The sequence below is a fragment of the Schistocerca piceifrons genome, chromosome 7 (assembly GCF_021461385.2).
Source record: "Schistocerca piceifrons isolate TAMUIC-IGC-003096 chromosome 7, iqSchPice1.1, whole genome shotgun sequence".
Lineage (NCBI taxonomy): Eukaryota > Metazoa > Arthropoda > Insecta > Orthoptera > Acrididae > Schistocerca > Schistocerca piceifrons.
Genome location: NC_060144.1, coordinates 73,370,474 through 73,387,297, shown reverse-complemented (window position 1 = coordinate 73,387,297; position 16,824 = coordinate 73,370,474). Strand labels below are relative to the sequence as shown.

Genomic DNA, 16,824 nt, shown 5'->3' with positions numbered 1-16,824 from the left:
CGCCTAAAAACCACATCCAGGATGCCCAGCTCGCCGGCCCTTCGTCGTTAATCCGCCGGCTGGATTCGATCCGGGGCCGGCGCGCCTACCCGAGTCCAGGAAGCAGCGGCTTAGCGCTCTCTGCTACCCTGGAGGGTCATGAAATTAATGATATTATTTATGAATTGACATGTGTTCAATTTCTTTTGCAGTTCATTGTGTGCGGCACAGCATGGCCGTCAGGAGTCCATGGACAGAATCGTTATTTTCTCTCAACGCCCGTATCCTGGCCATCGCAGGCATCTTCGCTCCCCCTTGGTCCAGACTGTACTTCCTGTACACGGGATGGATGTTCTTCACGCAACTCAGCATTATCATGGGCCAGCTACAAGGCCTGTGGTTCTTCTGGGGCGACGTGGACAAGATAACCCTCGACATCTGCCTGCTGGTTGCGGCAGTTTTGGGCGTCATTAAGATCGTGACTTTTCTGCGGAAGAAAGAGAGCTTTTTTCGGATCGCCAACAAACTGGACGACTTAACAGCGCGGCAACTCGACGCTGGTGATCCGGAGACGTGCTCCATTTTGGACGCGTCCAGGAAGGCGGCCAGGTCGCTGACGGTGTACGTGACGATGCTGGGCTGTCCCTCCCCTGCCGTGTGGACGGCTTCGCCCTACCTCATGGCCCTGCTGGGTGCGGGGTCGTCCCACAGGAACCTGCCAGCCGCCGCGCGCTACACGGCCGCCGACACCGACAGCCCGCTTTTCGAGTGTCTGACGGCGCTGCAGTTCTTCAGCATGCAGTACAGCTACTTCACCACGGTGGGCGTCGACATGCTCATCGTCAGCATCATGGTACACGCCTCTGCGCAGCTCGAGGTGCTGAACGTCGTATTTGGCAGACTCGGCAAGTCAGTCAGCGCCAGTAACAGTTACCGGGCGGACATCTACAGCTCTGGTACGAGTACCTCTGTAAGCTACACAATATCAGGTGAAGAAAACAGCCCGGAGACGTGGAGGAGGAAGAAGTTTTACAAAGAACTGCGCGACTGTATTCGACACCACCAGGATGTCATACAGTGAGTTAACTTAGCCTCTTATCATACATTAGTATTTCGGAATCAGAGTAAACATGGTGATACTCAAGTGCTCAAGGTCAGAAACTTACAAAGCTGGCGCAAACACATTCTTGAACTGAAAGATCCGGAGTGTACTCCTTTGTTCCAGAGAGAAGTTTCATCTTTTCTCTATGCGTCTATATCTTTTTTGGGACTCTAGTGGGATGCTATGTACTTTCAACATCTATACACTCAGGTGGCTTCCTAATATCGTGTAAAATGCCCGGCTATTGCAGCTACTCCACGTGGCATGGACTCGTCGAGTCGTTGGAAGTCACCTGCAGAAATGTCCACTTGCTTAGCTGTGTTTATTTAAAAAAGCGGATAAAGTGTCACTAGAAGCCTTCCTAAGAGACAATCTCCATTCCTTCCGAACTGACTATGCAAATGTAGACGAGATGTGGCTCAAATTCAAAGATATAGTAGCAACAGCAATTGAGAGATTCATACCTCATAAATTGGTAAGAGATGGAACTGATCCCCCATGGTACACAAAACAGGTCCGAACGCTGTTGCAGAGGCAACGGAAAAAGCTTGCGAAGTTCAGAAGAACACGAAATCCCGAAGTTTGTATAAAATTTACAGACGCGCGAAATTTGGCACGGACTTCAATGCGAGATGCCTTTAATAGGATCCACAACGAAACATTGTCTCGAAATTTGGTAGAAAATCCGAAGAAATTCTGGTCGTATGTAAAGTACTCAAGCGGCAAGACGCAGTCAATACCTTCGCTGCGCAGTGCCGATGGTACTGTTACCGACGACTGTGCCGCTAAAGCGGAGTTATTGAACGTAGTTTTCCGAAAATCCTTCACCAGGGAAGACGAATGGAATATTCCAGAATTTGAAACACGAACAGCTGCTAGCATGACTTTCTTAGAGGTAGATACCTTAGGGGTTGCGAAGCAACTCAAATCGCTTGATACGGGCAAGTCTTCAGGTCCAGATTGTATCAGATTGTATACCGATTAGGTTCCTTTCAGATTACGCTGATACAAAATAGCTCCCTACTTAGCAATCATATACAACCGCTCGCACACCGATAGATCTGTACCTATAGACTGGAAAATTGCGAAGGTCGCACGAGTGTTTAAGAAGGGTAGTAGGAGTAATCCATCGAACTACATACCTATATCACTGACGTCGGTTTGCAGTAGGGTTTTGGAGCATATACTGTATTCAAACATTATGAATCATCTCGAAGGGAACGATCTATTGATATGTAAGCAGCATGGTTTCAGAAAACATCGTTCTCGTGCAACGCAGCTAGCTCTTTATTCGCACGAAGTAATGGCCGCTATCGACAGGGGATCTCAAGTTGATTCCGTATTTCTAGATTTTCGGAAAGCTTTTGACACCGTTCCTCACGAGCGACTTCTAATCAAGCTGCGGGCCTATGGGGTATCGTCTCAGTTGTGCGACTGGATTCGTGATTTCCTGTCAGGAAGGTCGCAGTTCGTAGTAATAGACGGCAAATCATCGAGTAAAACTGAAGTGATATCAGGTGTTCCCCAGGGAAGCGTCCGGGGCCTCTGCTGTTCCTGACCTATATAAATGACCTGGGTAACAATCTGAGCATTTCTCTTAGGTTGTTCGCAGATGATGCTGTAATTTACCGTCTAGTAAGGTCATCCGAAGACATCAGTTGCAAAGCGAGTTAGAAAAGATTGCTGTATGGTGTGGCAGGTGGCAGTTGACGCTAAATAACGAAAAGTGTGAGGTGATCCACATGAGTTCCAAAATAAATCCGTTGGAATTCGATTACTCGATAAATAGTACAATTCTCAAGGCTGTCATTTCAACTTAGTACCTGGGTGTTGAAATTACGAACAACTTCAGTTGGAAAGACCACATAGATAATATTGTGGGGAAGGCGAGCCAAAGGTTGCGTTCCATTGGCAGGACACTTAGAAGATGCAACAAGTCCACTAAAGAGATAGCTAACGCTGCACTCGTTCGTCCTCTGTTAGAATATTGCTGCGCGGTGTGGGATCCTTACCAGGTGGGATTGACGGAGGACATCGAAAGGGTGCAAAAAGGGGCAGCTCGTTTTGTATTATCACGTAAAGGGGGGAGAGAGTGTGGCAGATTTGATACGCGAGTTGGGATGGAAGTCATTAAAGCAAAGACGTTTTTCGTCGCGCCGAGATCTATTTATGAAATTTCAGTCACCAACTTTCTCTTCCGAATGCGAAAATATTTTGTTGAGCCCAACCTACATAGGTAGGAATGATCATCAAAATAAAATAAGAGAAATCAGAGCTCGAACAGAAAGGTTTAGGTGTTCGTTTTTCCCGCGCGCTGTTCGGGAGTGGAATGGCAGAGAGATAGTATTGTTGTGGATCGATGAACCCTCTGCCAAGCACTTAAATGTGAATAGCAGAGTAATCATGTAGATGTAAATGTGGTTACGTGCTTGCCTCCCATGCAGCGGGCCCGGGTTCGATTCCCAGCTGGGATGGAGATTTTCTCCGCTCGTGGACAGAGTATTGTGTTGACTTCATAATCATTTCAACCTCATCACCGGAATGCAAGTCACCCAGTGTGGCGTCGACTGAAATAAGACTTGCACTTGGCGGCCGAACTTCCTTGGACAGGGTCTCCCAGCCAGCAATGCCACACTCTCATTTGAATTCAGTTCCCTGCAGAAATACTGAGAGATGCAGCCACTATAGCCACTGACGACTGCGAAGGCGTTGCTGGTGCAGGATTTTGTACGCAAATTGACCTCTCAGCAATGTCCCATAAATATTCGATAGGTGATTCATGTCGGGCGATCTGGTTGCCAAATGATTTGTTTGGATCGTCCAGAACGTTCTTCAAACCAACCGCGAACAGTTGTGGCCCAGTGACATAGCGCATTATGATCCATTCCCACCATCGTTTGGGCACATGAAGTTTCTGAATGGCTGCAAATTGTCTCCAACTAGCCAAATATAACCATTTCCAGCCAATGATCGGCTCAGTTGGACCAGAGGGCCCAGTCCACTCCATGTAAACACAGCCCACACCATTATGAATCCGCCACCAGCAGGCACGCTGCCTTGTTGACAACTTGGGTCTATGGATTCGTGGGGTCTACGCCACACTCGGACCCTACCCTCAGCTCTTACCAGCTGAAATCGTGGCTCATCTCTCCAGGACACGGTTCTCAGTTGTCTAGGGTCCCAGCGATATGGTCACGACTCCAGGAGAGGCGCTGCAGGCGATACCGTGCTGTTAGCAAAGGTACCCACGTCGTTCCTCTCCTACCATACCCCATTAAGGCCCAATAACTCCGCACTTTCCTAACGGATGCGTTCGCCTTACGTCCCACATTGAGTTCTGTGGTTATTTCACGCAGAGACGCTTATTATTACTACTGACAATTCAATGGAAACGCCGCTGCTCTCGGTCAATAAGAAAAGCTCTTAGGCCACTGCGTTATCCGTTGTGAGAGATAGTGCAAGATATTTTGTATCCTTGTCACACTCTTGACCCTGTGGATCTCGGAATATTGAATTTCCTGGCGATTTTCGAAAGTGAATGTCCCATGCATCTAGCTCCAACTATAATCAAAGTCTGTTAATTCCTCCAGTACAGCAGTAATCACGTCTGAAATCTTTTACATGAATCGCCTGTGCACTGTGCACTGTCCCTTTATAACTTGTGTGCGCGATACTTTCGGCCATCTGTATACAGTGCATATCGCAATCCCATGATTTCCGCCCCCACAGTATATGTGCACAATTATAGCTTGTAGAAAAAACATGTTAATACCACAGTATTCATTATCACTAGCTGTAGCTTACAAATTACGCAAGATATGCATTTGAACAGAGCTTACAGTTGTCGATATGCGGCTACCCCTGCAGTAACCCCCCAATACAACAGCTACCCTTTCCCTGCAGAGCTGTCTTTGCAAGTTCAGATGGAGTAAATTTGTGGTCATGCTACTGGAGGTAGAGCTTCTTAATGTGACTGCTTCCAGAAAAGGGCTGGTAGTCAGATATTAATATATAACATTTTCCACGCTTTTATTAACTCGCTTTCTTGTTGGGGTACAAATTTTGTAATTGATTTTAAACTCATTTTCCTGTGACCAAGAAATTTTAAATTTTAAACGGAACTCTGAACTGGATAGCAATACAATAGTAAGTCTTTTTTGCAGTCTGTTCTGTAGGGAATTGGGTGGGGTGAAAATTTATGGTGCTGCGTGACTTATAGGCTAGTCTTTACGACTGGTGTATTGTACAGGAAGTATTGAGACGACTTTCATACATGTGGTGGCGTAGGTAAGCAGAGAGAGGGCGAGGCAGAGATGGGTAGAGAGAGCACAGAGGGGGAGACGGACAGAGATGGGGGGAGAAAGAGATGTGTGCAATACACGTTTCATATGCATGCAAGGGTGGAGCCACCAGAATAAAGTTGTAAGCCCTGCACTATATGTTCCTCTATGAAATTTAGCCCAGAATAACATTTCATTCTACAAAAAAATCTACATTTTACAAAAAGTATGTTCCCACAAAGTATTATCCAACTTAGACTCGTATGCTCACCTTTGACTAAGCAGAACCTAATCTGAATTGAACTGTAATTGGTCTGAATACAACTTATCTTTATATTAAATGCGCAAATGAAGTAAAACAATTATTTGGCCCCGATGAAAACTTCCACTTACAACGCGTTTTGACAACATTGTTGCAGATTTGTCAAAACTACAAACAGCAAGCAGGCAGTGTGTAAGCTAGATTTATATATTTTTTAAACAAAAATCCCCAACGATATTCAAACAGCTGCATACCACATCGTGAAATGTTTTAATGTGTAATGATATATCTTCATTAGACAGTATGATGGGGAGAGTAACTAATCCTAAGAATGGTATTCCATGGCAACGATTTTAGAATGAAGTGTGTATTAAAAAATAAAGAGTAAAGCTTCGCATGATTTTCATACATAATACATACCACACATAAACTAAGAATGTATGAAGGGCTTATTTCAATAGTGGTGCTAGTCAATTTTTGTTCACGTTTAGATATAGAGTCCTATTTTGAAAGTTGTATTGAAATTGTTTTGGTGATCAACACTGTTTTTTGGAGCACAGGGGAAGTAGATTAGTCTCTATATCACACAAGGCCTACATTTCAGATGCACAGTAACATATGGCAATAGTAATTTTCACGATGGAAGTAGGTGGAAGATGACCAAACTTTCTTTAGCTCGTTGCAATAATGTCAATGTTGTGGGGAGATATCTCGAAGAAGACTAAGAGAGACTAAGCACAGGTCTCACCTGACAACCCCGCACATAAACAAACAGTAAAATACGCAGTAGTGTCTGCTTGAAGCAGACTAGATCCATTGGTAACCCCAAAATTATCTTTTAGTGCTGATGAGTACCTCATAAATGTCAGCTTATTTCGTTGAAGTATGGAAACATTTGGCAGAGAATATTTCAGCATATAATCAGTAGATATGTCTTCTGTCCTGGCAAGTCTCGATCACTTGTGGTGAACTGTCAATCACTTAAAATCTGTTACATTTGCAATATACGACTACCAATATCATGACAGGAGTAATAAGATTTTACACATGTAGTATAATAGTAAGAACAGATATCTATGTCTAAAAAAAGTAAGAGAAAATGGCATCATGGTTTTACAATTATGAATTACAAAAACATCAGATATATAAATCATGTAAGAAACAATTATCGTACACATGTAGAATGACCAACAGAAAATTCTAAATTTATCAGGATAAATTTGTATACGTAACATCTTTAAAAATACACAAAGCTATAGGGAGTAAGGTAGAAAGAGACAAATAACGATAGTGATTAAACACAAGAAATAAACATATGAGGATAGTGGTCATAAACAGAGGTAAGGAGAACACAAGCATATAATTAGAAAAAAAAAAAAAAACATGGATTAGGAAGTAACCAAGGTTCACATCAAAGAATGCTTTATGCAGTCTGTCAAACATCAGTCTATTATTATACTTAATACAGCCAGTAATTAGCATGCTCTCTAGTTCAATTTCATCCTTCAGTTTGTGCACCTTTCAATCATTTTATCCGTAATCTCATCAAACTTCCAACCAATATCCCTGTTTACTTTATCTCTTTGCTTCTTTCTGTCACATATTTCATACGTTCTTATAAGCTCACTTAATTAGGTCCATTGCCCTAACTATTTGTCGTCTTTGCCCTACCTAACCATTTCTCATATTTGCGCTAGCTTAACAATTTCATCTCAAATTCATTTTTGAACTCATTTCTTCATACTTCGTTTCTTACCTTTCTCTCTTTGCTTTCTTCTTACACATCTTTCATCACTTGTCACACATCTCTCATGACTTAAAAGGGCTCACTACAGTACTACACTTAACATAATTATTATACTAATTGCGCTTTATCCTATAGTAACGATTTATACAGAAAATATTCATTACAAAGAAACTCAATAAATAACGTAAGTGTAAATTTCATACAGAGAAGACTAAAAATTAGAAAACATGTATTTAAATAAAACTGAAGTTTTATACAACGTTTGGATATCATACTGAAAACTGTAAATTAATTTCTATTAGTCCCATACAGATCTCTTACCCCATGTTGATAGTTCTGAAAATCTGCAACTGTGAATATTTAATACCTGTGAAACAATTGTAAGATTTATAAAGAAAAACTTGGGACACATGTAATAAATAATTGAAGAATAAATAGTTCACATCCTAATGATTAGGTTTTGCTAGCCCCACGTTGTTTATTTTAAATCTTGCTATTATTTTAATAACTATTAAAAATCACAATTACAATTTTTTAAAACTACCTGCGTGGGGTTAGAAAACTCTATGGGACTGCAAGCAATTAATGTATAGTACTGAGTCTGTTTTGAGTATGGAGTACATAATAATTTATTTTTACCCAAATAGTGATGTTAATGTAAAACGTATACCTTCACCGAAGTACAGACCTACACCACTTAACATCATAACAGCTATTTAAAGCGACAACTACAGGGTTTGATACATACTTTACATTACAATATGTGTGAAGAAATGCGTTCTGGCTTCAAAATCATCTGATACTTTGTTAGCATACGGTGTTTGTGAAGTTGTTGTTGCTGTGGTCTTCAGTCCAAAGACTAGTTTGATGCAGCTCTCTGCATTGCTCTATCCTGTGCAAGCTCCTTTATCTCCGAGTAACTACTGCAACCTACATCCTTCTGATCTGCTTACTGTATTCAGTCCTTGAGTTCCATCTACTGTTATTATACCCCACACTTACCTCCAGTACTAAACTGGTGATCCCTTGATGCTAGAGAATGTGCCCTACCAACCGATCCCTTCTTCTACTCAGGCTGTACCACAAATTTCTCTTCTCCCCAATTTCATTCAATACCTCCTCTTTAGTCACGTGATGGACCCATCTAATACTCAGCATTCTTCTGTAGCACCACGTTTCAAAAACTTCTATTCTCTCCTTGGCGCCGGCCGGAGTGGCCGAGTGGTTCTAGGCGCTAGAGTCTAGAACCTCGCGACCGCTACGCTCGCAAGTTCGAATCCTGCCTCGGGCATGGATGTGTGTCATGTCCTTAGGTTAGTTAAGTTTAAGTAGTTCTAAGTTCTAGGGGACTGATAACCTCAGATGTTGAGTCCCATAGTGCTCAGAGCCATTTGAACCAATCTCCTTGGCTAAACCGTTTATCGTCCACGTTTCATTTCCATACATGACTACACTCCATACAAACACTTTCAGAAAGGACTACCTGACTGTTAAATCTATACTCGATGATGACACATTTCTTTTCTTCAGAAACGCCTTTCTTGCTATTGGCAGTCTACATTTTATATTCTCCCTACTTCGACCATCAACTGTTATTTTGCTTCCCAAATAGCAAGACTCATCTACAACTTTAAGTATCTCATTTTCTGATCTAATTCTCTCAGCATCAGCTGATTTAACTCGACTACATTCCATTATCCTCGTATTGCTTTTGTTGATGCTTATATTATATCTTCCTATCAAGACACTGTGCTTTCCGTTCATCTGCTCTACCAAGTTCTTTGACAAACCGCAAAGTTTTTACTTCTTCTCTCTGGACTTTAATTCCTACACCAAATTTTTCTTTTGTTTCCATTATTGCTTGCTCAATATACAGACCGAATAACATTGGGGATGTTCTATAACCCTGTCACCAATCCCTTCTCAACCACTGTTTCCGTTTCGTGCCCTTAACTCTTGTAACTACCGTCTGGTTCCTGTACAAATTGTAAATAGCTTTTCGCTCACCCCTGCCAGCTTTAGAATTTGAAAGAAAACATTGTAGCCAACACTGTCAAAAGCTTTCTCTAAGCCTACAAATGCTACAAGTGTAGGTTAGTATTTCCTTAACCTACCTTTTATGAGATATCGTAGGGCCAGTATTGCCTCGCGTTTTCCTACATTTCTCCATAATCCAAACTGGTCAGCCCCGAGGTTGGCTTCCCCCACGTTTTCCATTCTTCTGTAAAGGATTCATGTTAGTATTTTGCAACCGTGGTCATTAAACTGATTATTTAGTAATTTCCACACCTGCCAGCACCTGCTTTCTTTGGAATTGGCGTTGTTATATTATTCTTGAAGTCTTAGGATATTTCACCTGTCTCATACATCTTGCTCACAAGATGGTAGAGTTTTGTCGTGGCTGGCTCTCCCAAGGCTATCAGTAGCTGTGACGGAATGTTGTCTACTCCTAGGGCCTTGTTTCGACGTACGTCATTCAGAGCTATGTGAAATTCTTCGCACATTATCATATCTCCCATCTCATCTTCATCTACGTCCTCTTCCATTTCCATAATATGCCTTCAAGGACTTCTTCCTTGTATAGTCCCTCTATATACCCCTTCTACTTTGCTGCTATCCCTTCTTTGCTTAGGACTGGTTTTCCATCTGAGCTCTTGATGTTCGTAGAAGTGGTTCTCTTTTCACCAAAGGTCTCTTTAATTTTCCTGTGGGCAGCATCTGTCTTATCCCAAGTGATCTCTACTTCTACATCTTTACATTTGTCACCTAGCCGTTTTGCTTAGCCATTTTGCACTTCCTATCGATCTCACTTTTTAGACGTTTTTACTCCCTTTCGCCCGCTTCATGTACAGAATTTTATATTTTCTCCTTTTATCAATTAAATTCAATATCTCCTTTGTTACACAAGAATTTTTACTAGCCCTCGTCTTTTTACCTACTTGATCCTTTGTTGCGTTCACCATTTCATCCCTCAAAGCTACCGATCCTTCTTCCACTGTATTCCTTTCCGCTTTTCTTGCCAATCGTTCCCTAATGCTGCCTCTGAAACTCTCTACAACCTCTGGTTGTTTCAGATTACCCAGTCCTATCTTCGTAAATTCATGCTTTTTGGAATTTCTGGAACTTTAATCTGAAATTCTTAACTGGTAAATTGTCTTCAGAGTCCAAAACCGTCTTGTGTCTCCAGGTCTCCTCCACGTATACAACCTCCTTCCATGATTCGTAAATCAATTGTTAGGTATGATCAAAGTATGTTCTGCCTAAAATTCTACCAGGCGGCTTCTTCTTTGATTACTTTCCCCCAGTCCATATTCACCTACTACTTTTCCTTCTCTTCTCTCTCCTACTATCGAATTCCAGGCCCCCATGAGCATCATATTTTGTTCTCCCTTAATTATCTGAAAAATTTCTTGTATTTCCTCAGTTTCCTCTTCGTCTGAGGAGCTAGTTGGCATATGAACTTGTGCTACTATGGTGGGGGGTGGGCTTCGTGTCTATCTTGGCTACAGTAATGCGTTCACTATACTGTTCATAATAGCTTATTCGCGTTCCTATTTTTTGTTCATTATTAAACCTACTCCTGCATTACCCCTATTTGATTTTGTGTTTACAAACTTGTATTCACCTGACCGAAAGTCTTGTTCCTCTTGCCATCGAACTTCACTAATTCCCACTATATCTAACTTCAACCTATCCACTTACTTTTGTAAATTTTGTAACTCACCTGCCTGATGAATGGATATGACATCCCACCCTCCGATCCGAGGAACGCCAGTTTTGTTTCTCCTGGTAACGACGTCCTCCTGAGTACTCCTCCCCGGCCACCCGGATGAGTGACTATTTTACATTCCGAATGTCTTACTCAAGAGAGTGCCATCATCATTTAACGATACAGTAGCGCTGCATGCCATCTGGAAAAATTACATCTTTATTTTCCCCTTGGTTTTAGCCGTTTGCAGTACCAGCATAGCAAGACCGTTTTGGTTGACATTACAAGGCCAGATCAGTTAATCATCCATGCTGTTCCCCTTGCAACTACTGAAAAGGCTCATGCCCCTCTTCAGGAACCACACGTTTCTCTGGCCTCTCAACAGGTACTCCTCCACCGTGGTTGCACATACGGTACGGCTATCTCTTCATCTCTGAGGCACGCAAGCCTCCCCACCAATGGCAAGGTCCATGGTTCATGCCGGGGTGCGGTGGCGGGGGCGGGGGCGGGGGGGGGGGGGGGAGTTTGCGGTATAGGCCCTGGTGTTTGTTGTGATACAGGGGTCTAACTACTGCTTGTTGATGGATCTTCTCGCACACTATCCAACACCATTTCCACAAGCTCTATTGTGTGAACAGATTTTTGCTATGAAGGTTTGGCAGCTTCAACGAAGCTATTTGTTGAAAAGTTTTTTCACTAGATATGATGACTGGTGAGAAATTTTTATTTGCTCTTCCGCGTGGCTCTTCAGATGTTAAGTCTTTAAGCAGCATACGTTAAATACGCGTGTGTAAGTTTCTGTAACAAGTAATGCTCCATCTTCAGCATCTTCTAATGAACTGTAAACAACGGTAAACTTCACTGTTGCCGCATCACAGCCGATTATGAATTGTTTTTCAAGCTAGCGCCACCAGCACTGACCCGGAAAAATTTTCTTTTGTGAAACATAAACAGTTTACAAACATGCGTCTGCATCTACATCTACATCTACATCGATACTCTGCAAATCACATTTAAGTGCCTGGCAGAGGGTTCATCGAACCACTTCCACAATTCTCCATTATTCCAATGTCGTATAGCGCACGGAAGTAATGAACACCTATATCTTTCTGTACGAGCTCTGATTTCTCTTATTTTATCTTGGTGATCGTTCCTTCCTATGTAGGTCGGCGTCAACAAAATATTTTTGCATTCGGAGGAACAAAGTTGGTGATTAGAATTTCGTAAGAAGATTCCGTCGCAGCGAAAAACGCCTTTCCTTTAATGATGTCCAGCCCAAATCCTGTGACACTTTCTCCCATATTTCGCCATAATACAAAACGTGCTGCCTTTCTTTGAACTTTTTCGAGGCACTCCGTCGGTCCTATCTGGTATGGATCCCACACCGCGCAGCAGTATTCTAAAAGAGGACGGAGAAACGTACTGTTGGCAGTCTCCTTAGCAGGTCTGTTACATTTTTTAAGTGTCCTACCAATGAAACGCAGTCTTTGGTTAGCTTTCCCCACAACATTTTCTATGTGTTCCTTCCAATTGAAGTTGTTCGTAATTTTAATACCTAGGTATTTAGTTGAATTTACGGCTTTTAGATTAGGCTGATTTATCTTGTAACCGGCGTTTAGCGATTCATAACTCTATTAAAATCTCGCAGCACCTGAGGTATTCATTTATAACGATCGGTTCCTGGCAGCAAACTGCTCCGTTTAAGATCTTCTACCGTCCTTATGATCTGGACGCTGTGGCTTTGAGAGATTCTTTGCACACATGTTTACGATGGCCTGCCATGTTGTACATAATGATTAAGTTTCTGTCTAAAACTGTGAAATCAGTGTGCACTTTCTAAATTACTAGTTTCCTGTTGCAGGTTGGTTGCAGACGTGGAAGAACTCCTTACATCTATGATTCTGACTCAAGTTATGGGCGCCACTCTTATTATCTGTGTGACGTTATTTCAGTTCGCCACAGTAAGTGTTTGAAGATTTAAAGTTATCTTCTGGAAAATTAAAGATGAATGCCCTGAAGTAATGGTCCACATAATACATTCCAGAATGAGATTTTCACTCTGCAGCGGAGTGTGCGCTGATATGAAACTTCCTGGCAGATTAAAACTGTGTGCCGGACCGAGACTCAAACTCGGGACCTTTGTCTTTCGCCGGCAAGTGCTCTACCAACTGAGCTACCCATACACAACTCACGCCCCGTCCTCATAGCTTTACTTCCGCAAGTACCTCGTCTCCTACCTTCCAAACTTGTCCGCAAAATGCAAAGGTCCCGAGTCCGAGTCTCGGTCCGGCACACAGTTTGAATCTGCCAAGAAGTTTCACGTAACACATGTTTGACACCGTATACAGCATGTCTTTTCGATGTGTACAGAAATTTAGAAATAAATCCGAAAAGAATCGAAAAGATACGAACCACTTTTTCGGCAAACCAATATGTAAGGAAACTGCATATACTTTTACGAAGCTCGCAAGGTAAATTCAATGTGACAGTTATTGAACTATATGAAAAAGAACGTAAATTAGTTACAAACTACATTAAGTTATGCCATCTTCGATACGTCTTCCATCATTGGCGACGACGTGCTGCAGACGAATAGTTAAATTCTGCATGACACCCTGAAATGTAGGAAGATCGATCCTATCGACGACCTCCAGAATTGCTGTTTTCGGCTCAGCAGTGGTTTTGGGGTCAATGCTGTACACCTCGTCTTTAATATAGCCCCACAAAATGGAGGCGCATGAGTTCCGATCCGGAGAATATGGCGGCCAACCGAGGCCCATCCTAGTGGATTCTGGGTATCCCAGAGCGAGAATGTGGTCTCCTAAGTGTTCCTCCAGGACATCAACCACTCTCCTGCTTCGATGAGGTGGAGCTCCGTCTTGCATGAATCACTTCTTGTCGAAATCAGGGTAGATTTCGATAATGGGGATAAAATCATTTTCCAAAACCTTCACATACCGTTCGGTAGTCAGCGTGCCATCAAGGAACATCGCAGCGAGTTTTCTGTGGCTGGACGTTGCTCACCACACAGTCACCCGTTGAGGGTGAAGAGACTTCTCGATCGCGAAATGCGGAATCTCAGGCCCCCAAATGCGTCAGTTTTTCTTCTTGACGAACCCATACGAATGAAAGTGGGCTTCGTCGCCAAACCGAAGCATATGTGTACACCAATTCCCATCCTGCCCCGCGGACAGCCGTGCCGTTTGTTTGTCCTAAACAAACCGCACAGTAGTTATGACGAATTTATTTTATATATTTCAATAATTGTCACCCTTTATTTCATATGTTAAAGGATCGCGTTAAGAAAATACCATGGAGCTGTTTCGTGTATACAAGGCATATTGTTCGCAAATTGCTCCTAATGTTTTGCTCCTGAACAAAGCGAAAGATGGTTGTTACTCTGGAAATATGTATTTCCATGGGTTTAGTCGTACGGCGCTCCATGGCGAACAGAGTCGAGCGAGTGCAGCATACCTTTCCTCGTGGTCAGCTAGATGCGTGCCTCTTTCTACATCCTCTTGCGTCAGCCTTTCAGAGCCACAGAAGGGTTTACAGAGGCTGCTCCTATACACAGAACGCTCTGAACGTCAATAATTGACTCATACTTTGGACTGAAAATATACGGAAGATGAAGTTTCGCCTGAAACTTGTGAAGGCTACTGTTAGACACTCAAGGAAAAGTCGCCCTATATACAGTGCTCGTTTCTGCAGCTAAATTGTTCCTTGGATCTATTATGGCTGATTAAGAACCATTGTCGATAACGGCGTGCCTTGGATGCGTACAAAGCACTGAACAAATGAACTCGTGTGATGTGTATTTGACTTTATAAATTTGTGCTCTTTTTATTCGAGAATAACTGACTGTGGCAGAAGTTAAAGGGCAAGTTTAAACGATCAAAATTAGCGGCACAAACTACATTTATGGCGTGCATAGAAATGGAATAAGTATGACCTGATGATGCAAGCGAGATATTTTTGCATTTTTGCGAGTCTGAACTGACAGTCTGTTGGTACCGATTGCTGTTATGACAATAGGCTATTCATGTCTTTCAATAAAAGCTTGTATGTCATATGTTATCACTACAATTCTTCTTGTATTTTTACGTCATTAAGTTTCAGTAATATTAGTAACGGTCAAGTCATATTAACGTTACCACCCGGTATGTTCGACATCGACGTGCAATAACCAACCACGGAAAGCATGTGGCGGCGCGAGCAGTGCACGGTATATAAAGCGTGTCGTGGGGACGCGGAAAACAGTGCAGTCGTTGCCGTAATGCAAAAACGGAGTGATTTACGTGACCTCTGAAAGAACATGATCACCGGCTTTAGCGAGAAGTTTGGTAGCATTTGTGAACCAGCTGTATGTATAAACTGTTCTTATGCCACCGTGGCTAGACTATATACCGTACTGCGCTATCAAAATCTGGTACAGAGGTAAATATGGTGCACCACTGACGACAAGGGTGAACGACGGCTGTCGAAATGTGTTCTTGTGAATGGACGTGTAGCTATTGAGCAACTGATTGCTCAGATGAACTAACGAGGTACCAGAAATATCTCCTCAATGGCCGTTCAACTAACATATATGTGTATGGGCTTTCGCTTCAGGCACCTGCTTCATGAACCCAAGGTGACTGCTGTTCGTCGGTGTCGTAGGCTGGTATTTGTAAGCCAGTATCGGAACTGGACATCAACTGAGTGGTGACAGGTGATCATTTCACGTGACTCACACTATGCACCATCGGACAAATGGCTGCTGGCGTATACGGAACTGTCACAATCTTCTGAAAGGTCCAGACCGGAGCAAGAAGCGTTATGGTCTGGGGGATGTTCTCGTGGAAATACCTGGGTCATGTGGTCATTGTGGAAGGCACAATGGATGAAGACAAGTATGCATATACCCTTAGGGACCACGTCCACCCCGATATACAGTTTGTTTTTTCCTCACTACGATGGCATTTACAGGCAGGACAACGCAACATGTGTCATAGTTCAAAGTGTACGAGTATGTGCCTGGGTCGAAGGGGACCAGTATGAGTTTACCATACTCCACAGGCCACCAAACTCCCCGTATTTATACCCAGTCGGGAACCTGTGGGACCACCTGGATCGGGTCGCCCCATGGACACTCAACAGCGAAATCTAGCGCAGCTGGAGACGGCATTAGAGTCCGCATAGGTCCACATGTCTGCCAGTACGTTCCAGAAACTCACCGACTCTCTTCCTGAACATCCGTTCCTCGAAAGGGCGTTATTCACGCTTTTGACAGGTGGTCACGTTATTGTGGCTGAGCTGTGTATATTCAATTCATTCGAAGTTCCGTAGTTTACCGAAAAGCTCCTATACCGAGCCAGTTCAGTTGTAGGACGGGAATCGGAAATTAGTAAGAAAATACGTGTTCTTCCTGGCTCAGGCTAATTTTGGCACACTGCTTTCAATGGCATTTGACAGGTCTCTCGCTCTGACGTCAGTTGATGTTTTGCGGCTGGACGTTTCTAGAAAACTGGCTGCATCTTTGACAAAGGGCAGTACTTGAACTACTACAGAAATTTTATTCTAGAAAGTTGCTCGTCATAAAAACATGCACTGTTGTACAGCCGTAAATCGATCAGCCTTCTGAAGAGTGACACTCATCTTATTCTACAACAGGGAACTTCATTTCGAAATGAGACTGCAGTGTCGGTAAGACGTAGCGGTACTTGAGGTATTTTGGCCCTGGGAAGTTTCGTTGATGTATTTCAA

The 16,824-nt window shown here is 42.9% G+C and overlaps 1 protein-coding gene across 1 annotated transcript in view; it reads left to right on the top strand.

Moving 5' to 3' along the window:
• The first annotated feature begins 211 nt into the window (after window positions 1–211).
• LOC124805435 (odorant receptor Or2-like) overlaps window positions 212–16,824 on the top strand; it is a 39,737-nt gene continuing 23,124 nt past the window's right edge. Inside the window, exons 1-2 of the mRNA XM_047265997.1 lie at window positions 212–1,056; window positions 12,941–13,040. Coding sequence (XP_047121953.1) covers window positions 212–1,056; window positions 12,941–13,040 — 945 coding nt within the window. The remainder of the gene's footprint in view (window positions 1,057–12,940; window positions 13,041–16,824) is intronic.